This window comes from Cryptotermes secundus, unplaced genomic scaffold (genome assembly GCF_002891405.2).
Source record: "Cryptotermes secundus unplaced genomic scaffold, Csec_1.0 scaffold1698, whole genome shotgun sequence".
In the NCBI taxonomy this organism is placed as follows: Eukaryota; Metazoa; Arthropoda; class Insecta; order Blattodea; family Kalotermitidae; genus Cryptotermes; species Cryptotermes secundus.
The window spans coordinates 220,072-228,594 of record NW_019723943.1 but is presented as its reverse complement, the minus strand read 5'-3'; the positions used below and the strand labels follow the sequence as shown (position 1 = coordinate 228,594).

At 40.0% G+C, this 8,523-nt stretch overlaps 1 protein-coding gene across 1 annotated transcript in view; it reads left to right on the top strand.

Annotated features, from left to right (window-relative positions):
* Nucleotides 1–857: 857 nt before the first annotated feature.
* LOC111862234 (DNA-directed RNA polymerase I subunit RPA1) overlaps nucleotides 858–8,523 on the top strand; it is a gene marked incomplete at its 5' end in the record, with an annotated part of 193,383 nt that continues 185,717 nt past the window's right edge. The window contains 3 exon segments of the mRNA XM_033750596.1: nucleotides 858–1,043; nucleotides 5,239–5,428; nucleotides 6,507–6,575. Coding sequence (XP_033606487.1) covers nucleotides 858–1,043; nucleotides 5,239–5,428; nucleotides 6,507–6,575 — 445 coding nt within the window.

Below are 8,523 nucleotides of genomic sequence, written 5' to 3'. Positions count from 1 at the left end.
CTAATATTTTTAACAACTACAGTGGCTTGTACTAATATGTTAAAATATTTATAAATTGCAATTAGTATGTTTAAAAAGATTTTGTTAAAATTTTTAAACCCAATTGGTTCGTGTCCTTTTTATTTCTTCCCTTTGAAGGAAGCCAAGTGTCTGCCGCCTTGTGGTTCTGTTGTTTGCAGAATAGGATTCCTTTGTGTTGTCCTGTTGATGTTCAAGGAATGCTGAAACAAATCAAAAAGTGCAGGTGTTCTTATCTACCATATGTGGCCTTTACATAACATTTTCCTTTTTCGTACATTCTGTCAGGCAGGCTGGATGCGTTGATAGTAAAATGACTCATTTGTGTTGAGTCTGAGTTCTAGATGTTGCTGTTTTTTGCAGCCTGTAGTAATTTGAAGATGCCATGAGTTCACTACTTCTCAGAGACAGCCTTCCTTCTCTGCTTTTAAGCTATAGGTTATGAGTTGTTCAGTGATAAGCTAATGCACAGTGTAACCAGTGAAATGGTTAATCAAACTATGTAATGTGGGTACTTTTAGGGTCTATGGATAGCACAGTCTGTATAACGACTGGCTGTGGGCTGGGCAACCGAGGTGTCAGAGTTCAAGTCTCTGTAGGATCAAGAATTTTCTTTTCTGCCTGTCATCCAGACTGGCTCTGGGGTCTGCCCAACCTCCTATCCAATGGTTACCGGAGGCTCTTTCCCCAAGGTTAAAGCAACTGGGGTAGGAAGCTGACTACTCACCTGCAGCTAGAGTCTCCACTCCCCCATATGCTTTTATGGTGTAGTGGTTAATTAGTTAAGCACAGGGACAACCTTTTTTACCAGTTATTAATATATGTAATTTATTCTGCAGGCTTTGCTAAAAGTTTGTTTATAACAAAGCTAAAACTTTTGAGTGAAGGTCTTGTAACAGAAGCTCAAGAAACAGAAAATATAGTTGGAGATTTCTTTTCATCAGATGATGACAAGGTAACTGATGAAGTAAAGGCAGTGCTGATTAAGGAGAAATTGGATGAGTACTACCAAAATATAAAGAAAGGTTAGTTTCTGTATAATTGTAGTCTGTGATTGCTGAAGAAGAATAAGAAATGGCTTACTATTATATCTAACAGTAAACTTTGTTATTGCACACTTGGTAAGTGCTGTGGTAAGTCAAATCCATGAGTAATGAACTTTTCATCATTTGGAGGAACATATGTTTGAGACATCTGTACAGAAAAGCCACTTGACGCATGCATGCCTGCAAAACCACCTCCTCTCTCTCTCTCTCTCTCTCAACAATCTTCACTGCAGCTTCACAGGTTATTGCTTGAATCACCACATAGTCTCTACTTTCATGTAAATTCATTGACATGTTATGGCCACACAGGGCCACGATCAGGTATATTTAATGATTTGTGTACATTTTTATACTGTACTAGCTGTACCCGGCCACGCGTTGCTGTGGCTCAGTCAGATGCCCATTCTTCCCAAGTTTGATTTGCAATTAGTTGATGCATTGCTTCTGCTCCGTGAGTATGACGACCTAAACTTGATCTTCTGTGAGGCATTATTTGGATGAACTAAAGCAGATCGATTGCACCGAAGAAGAAGAAAGAAAGTTATAACAAAAACATATGAAATTGCAAAACTTTATAAAAGGAAAGAACACGAACTGGAAAACAAAAAGAAACAAAAAAAAAATAAAATAAAAAATACTGACGAAATATTTCAATTCAAATGCAGATCAATCGACAAAGCTCAATCCCACTGCCAATTGCACTGAAAAATAAGGAGAACAGTTAAGAAAACGAAATGAAAAACAATGAAAAATAAAATATAGTCACGAAATGAACGCTATGGTAAACGACACAGCCCAATTCCAACGCAGTATAACACGAAATAATTAAATCAAAATGAAAATGAATGGAAACTGTTTATATTCAGCGGTAGCTATCCCAAGACTGACTCCCTCGGTGGTTACCTCCAGACTCTCTTTTGTATCCTTCGGCATCTGCCCCGAGACTGACTGCTTCTTGTCCAAGCTGGGCTATTTATACCTCGGCGGTTGCCATACAATGAGCCTTCTGTTGTCTGTCACCTGGGAAACGTTGCCCGTTGATACTAAGATACCTACGCAATGGCCATCTGTTGGGGCTACAGACTCACTTCTTCGGTGGTTATTCCAGACTAACTGGGCGAATGAATTGAACCCCCCTTTTATACCCTTGGCCGCCGCTATGCAAATGATCCATTGTTATTGTTATGCCGTGGTGCCAGGGGGGCGTGGAGGTATCCCACCGCTGCCACCACTGTTATGCCGCTGCTACACCACTGTTACGCCGTGGTGACAGGGGGCGTGGAGGTATCCTGCTCTGTCACCCGGTTTAGTATGCTGCCACCATCTTGTTATGTCAAGAAAACTCTAGTAAACGTATCATTGATTACGTCACGAGTCCTGGCTTAACTCGCAATTCGCCGAAGCTGCGGGAGGGGCTGGAGTCGTCAGGGAAGGGGGTAACACTTAAGGAAATGCTAGGTTGAATTAATATCACAGCTCATGTCTATCCTATTCTATTTCCCTATGTTGCTATATACATACTATATACACACTTTGCCGACGTTCGTCGGTTCGTATTACATTTGATGATGACCCTGTAGCACCACATTAGTTCTATCTCCTGTCACCCCGGTGTCAGGTATTCTACGCCTCTGTAGCTCTTAGTGAACCTAGTCCATCTAGCTTGCATTTTCTCTCTTTGGGGTTGCACTTTAAAATTATCACACTTATTGTTCACGGCTATATGAAGTTGGTTCACTTACTTGAGCTGAAGAAACAGACGCTCGCCATCACCAACCAACGCCCACTCATTGCCATCGCTCTCTCGGCGATAGCCTCCGGCTGAACTCCATGTCACTTAATAATATTAAAAAGTCAAAAGGTTTTTTTTTAATTGATTCCTCTAGGGATTATGTACCCTCTTTTTGCTGATTCGTTGGGTTCCGGGGTGTGTTAGCCTGCCCATTCTGACGTAAATTCGGGTCGGTGTGGCCCACTCATTGGCTGTTTATCGAGAAGGGGTTGACTCTTTTGGGTCTACCGCCTTCTCCGACACAGCTTTTTCCTCCTGCCATAGTGTTTATGACCTACTTCATATGGCTTCTTCCTCAATGTCAGCGTTATTACGCTGTCGTGCTAGCATTCTGATTACTAAACTATAGCCTGTTACACTTCTTTTGCAAACCCAAGCTTCCTGGTACGTTTCATCATTTCTGTTTCTTAATCTAAAAGTCTAGGTACACTTATTCCAAATTTACCCCAAAAAAACATATCTACTTGTACATAAACCTTGTGCCATTACAGTTATAACCGTGGAAACGGTGCTTTTTTGATTCCGCATTTCCTACGCAACGGCCCATTGTTATTGCGTTGTCTCTGTGGGAACGCTCCATGTATTCATCGTTACCGTGGAGATTCGATGTTCTCGACACAACAGCTCACTGTTGGGAATACAGTATCGCTATTGTTACTTCCTATGCGACGGTCTGTTCTAGCGTTTCCATAGAAGTGACTCTTCTGAATTCCAAACACGTTACAACAGATGGCAATGTTTGTCAAAAGACGCATGTTTTTACCTGTCACAGGTGTGACATCTATATAATAGGTATATAAAAACACGCGTATTCGTATGCGACGTATCAAAATTTCAAAGCAATCAGTGAAGAACTTTCGGAGATTTAAGATCTGGAACAAATGAACATTTACATTTTTATTTATATAGATTATAGTATTATACATTGACTACATAGTTGACACACGCTTGTGACAGAAACACAGGTAACCAAGATACTGTCCGTGAAAATGGAACACAAGAAAGAAGAATGCCACGACATGCAGTACACCATCTTGAGAAGTTTCTAAAACAATATTTTATATTCAATTTTAACATATACCAAATTGATTTAACCTTTTAAAGCCCAATGGTTCTATGTGTACAACCTGCTGTAACATTCTAACACACTGCATTCTGCCCATGAAATACATTTGTCCGCTCCATATGGTTCTTGCAGTAAACAGTGATTGTTTCCCTAAACAGCATTAACCAATTGATTTTTTAATTTGAGAGGTAATGTGTTTCCTGCAAGCTATGAACTTAATTTTTATATATTAGAATAAATCAAGTCTTTATGGAGTTAAATAATAAACTTTATGGATGTGCAGCTCTCTTGGACTGTATAAAGCCATAATAGAATAATACCAGTTTATGAAAATCAACATGTTTCATCCCTCTGTGGATGAAACATGTTGAATTTATATGAAAGCATGGACTAGGGGATAATTTAACCAGTAACCTGTGAAGCTGCATTGAAGACTGTACTGTGTGTGCATACGTGCGTTTGTGTATGTGTCAAGTGATCAACTAATTAACTAATGCAGCAGGGTGCTTAAATTCGGTGCTACAGAAAACAACTATGTCATATCATTCCTTTTTTAAAGTACAGTCACTAATGGTACACAAATATTGCAGATATTGTGTGGACCTGCGTTAAACTGTGTATAACATCTGCATATATTTTGTACCGCATTCACCCCATGTGTATCCAAATTTGGAACATAGAAACCAAACCAAGATGCAGATTGTGAGTGAGTGTTTTGTAGATTTGGGATAGTGGCTTTCATATTTTTTCTGAAGCAGAATTCTTATGGTAATTTCAAGCCCTATACTCTTGGGAGCGGAAGGAAAAATTTCACCTTTTATTTTTGGTAACTCAGTGAATCATGAATTTGAAAGAGCATGGAATAAAGTGGTTGTGATCTAATTTAAGGTAGTATCTGAACATTTGCATGGAGGGACATAGGAATACTATGAAAGTCCTCAGGATATCCAGTGTCCTGTCCTGATTTGAACTGGGCACTTCCCAGATACAAGTCAGAAATATTACTGCTTGAGCTAGATTTCCAGAATAATTCCATATGAACACTTATTATGGTGACAGTATGTAAATTGCTGCTTCAGATAAATTTAATGAATGCAAGAAAATCCATGAATATTCATTACAGAAGTGCTTTAAGCACTGCGGTAATGAAAAATAAATGTTAAACGAGGAAATACAAACAAAAAAATGGAAATATATATGACTGTAGGAAGTTTATTACAAATTCTCAGATATGTCTTCTTTTTAATGGTGGAAAGGAAAGTGTGAATTAATACTGTTTTCTTTTTTCCAATGGTTAAATAAATTATTGTTTTCAGAGAGAAGTACATATACGACATCCCTGAAGACAAAATTTGTGGAATCCTTAATGAATGATCTTCTTGGTGCAATGGAAAATTGTGTGCTGGATGTCAAGGAGTGTTTAAATTGTAAAGATCAATTGAAGAAAATTACATCAGTTCAAAATAAACTAATGACTACAGTCTATAAATCTGATGAAGCATCTGAGTAAGTGTTTAGATTAGTAATTACGAGTATTTTGGTTGGAATCATTCTGAGCTGCACGGACAAAAGTCTATAACAACATAATTTATTAAACATGATTCAGCCGGTCACGGTAGCCGAGCGGTCTAAGGCATGCACTGTCTTCGCTCGCTCTGAAGCCGGGATCGTGGGTTCGAATCCTACTCAGGGCATGGATGTTTGTGCGCGTTCTTCTGTGTTTGTCTACAGGCAGAGGCCTTGCGATGAGCTGATCACTTGCCAAAGGAGTCCTACCGTATGTGTAACATCTAGAAAAACCGAAGTGAACAGAGTTCATGGAGGTAGGCCTAGGCCCACTGGGGCTGTAGTGCCAAGGAAAGAAAGAAACATGATTGAAGCCTGGCATAGTGAGATTTATTCATTATGACTAGAATTTTACTGATTGAAGTGAATATTATGCATTTGATAATCAAATATTATTTTCTTGGAGATTCTAAAGGTTCTGACGATGGTGGATGACAGAAAGAAATACTGGGGTTTTGGACTTTTTCCATTGTCTGGAATTTTAGGTAATAGAGGACATGACATTTTAGAAACTGGATCTGTGGTCCGTTTTGTTCATACTTCTCATTAGTTTTGTGTTATGGTTCAGTGAAGTCTTGAGTTCAAATTTAATGGAAGAGTATTAGTTGTGAATGTCAGACTGCATGTAATATGAGGTTCTGAGGTTAGTTAATTGCATATTGTATTGTAGCTAGAGCAAAAGTGTCTGGTGTGTCTGATTACTTCCTGAGACTGAATATTTCTGTTAGTTTTGTCAGAAGGGCTGTTTCAAGCAAGCAAGCAAGTAAATATGCAGAGGTTTAACTGCAGACTAGTAAAACATTGTTTTTCATTGGAAAATAATTGCTGTATAAGGTAGAACTTGTGTTTCCATTGAATGGTAACTTGTAATAGTATTACTTCAGACACTATTTTAATACAGTGCATAGTTTTCCTTTGTTTAATATTTGTATGTGTATATTGCACTGTTGTATTTGCTGAGGTTCTCAGTAATGTAAAGTTGCTCTCGCCTCACAAAAACTGACATTTCTCATTTCAGAGGAGCAAAACCTGTTGGAGAAAATAAAGGGAAAATAGTTTTGACTGTAATCTTGCCTGATGAATCAAGGTATGTGTAACTGAACATTGTTTCTGGTTGTGGTATATTTTGTTAGTCTGTACAGCACTTGAAATATTATTAAAATTGTCAGGTTCTTCGAGGCATGTGGCAGTGTAGTTGGTTGAGGCACTATGCTACAAGCCTGAAGGTCACAGGTTCGATTCCCAATGTCATTGGATTTTTCAGTTGATCTAACCCTTTCAACTGCATTATGGCCTGGTGTTCGACTCAGCCCCTAACAGAAATGAGTACCAGGAATATTCCTGGGGGTAGAGGGCGGCCACCACATAAGGCTGACATCTTCGCTGCCATCTGTGAGCAGATTGTCTAGAAAATGTGGGAGCCTCGACATCTCACAACCCTATCAGCCTCCATGGCTTGTTACAGGGATAGCTTTACCTTTTACCTTTACCATGTCAGTTTTTTTTTTTCTAGATGCAAGAGTATTAATCATATTTTTTTTTTTATTCTCATACTAGAATAGAATATATGAGGGGTAGGCCTTCTCGGCCCTTGCACTGCGACCTTAGATCTATTGTGCTTCCCCTTTTTTAACTATTCCCTCACAAACCCCCACGCTTCGGATGAAGCGCTGGATCTTGGACGTGGGGGTGTCAAAATAGTCACTTGGTTCCATGAAGTACTGGCCCAAGTGACATAATCTTAAATAAGCTAATGCCTCACATACACACAGGACGTGTGTGGCTGTTTCATCTTCTCTCTGACACCTCTCACAGGTGGGACTATTACTCAGTCCCAGTTTGAACAGGTGTCCTTTGAGGTGACAGTGTCCTGTAAGTAGTCTTACCACCCATCGTAGCTGGTTCCTGTTGAGCTTCAACAGTTCCTTCGCTCTTTTAGCAGAAGGTCCTCGTATGAGTCCCTTTGCTTGCCTGAGTCCAGTTAAGGATTCCCAGTATTCCTTGTGTTTCATGTTAGTCCAGTCCCTGATTGCCTGTTTGGCAACTCCTAGAGAGATGCCACAGGCTGGTTCAGGTCCTATGAACGGGTGTTCAGCTCCAATTTTAGCTAATTGGTCTGCTGCTTCATATCCAGCAATACCTTCATGCCCCAGCACCCATATCAGTTGTACCGTTGTGTTTGGCCAGTTCCATGAGGGTTTAGTGGCAATCCCAGACGAATTTTGAATTAATCTGGTGTTTGTCAAGTGCTTTAAGTGCAGCTTGGCTGTCAGATAGAATGCAGATATTCCTATTTCTATAGTTCCTATCTAAATTCTCCATAATACATGCTTTAATGGCATATACTTCTGCCTGGAATACTGTCGTGTACCGTCCAAGGCGGAAACTAAGTATCCGCCTTGTGCCATGGCAGTACACACCAGCTCCAGTGCCCTTATTTGTCTTGGAACCATCTGTATACTAGATCAGTCCCACTTTTCTGTCTGGCTGAAACCCGTTTTCCCATTCACTCCTGTCAGGAAATGTGACCGTGAAGGGTTTTTCATATACATGTCTCAGTATCATGTTGTCAGACCCCATTTGCAATATGGGTTGATTTTTCATGTCCTGAGTCATGTCTGCATGACCGAAACCATCAGATCTAGGTTTCCATTGTCCATTGCACCGGAGACGGTAAATTCCTGCCTTGGCCTCCGCATCCAACTGTATATGCAGTGGGGGGAGTCCAAGAAGTATCTCCAGTGCAGCTGTTTGAGATGTTCGAAATGCTCCTGTTATACCTAAGCAAGCCAACCTTTGCAATTTGCCAAGTTCTGTCTTGCTAGTCTTGAATTTAACTCTGGGCCACCATACTGTGACACCATAAGTAATTATGGGTCTCACAACCGCACAACCAATGTACAACGTGTGGCTGTAGTCCCCAAGTTTTACCAAACATGCTTCTGCATGTCCAAAAAGCCTTATAGGCTTTGTTAATAACTTTGTCCAGCTGCTTTTTCCATGTCAGTCCCTTGTCTAATACTAGTCCAAGGTAC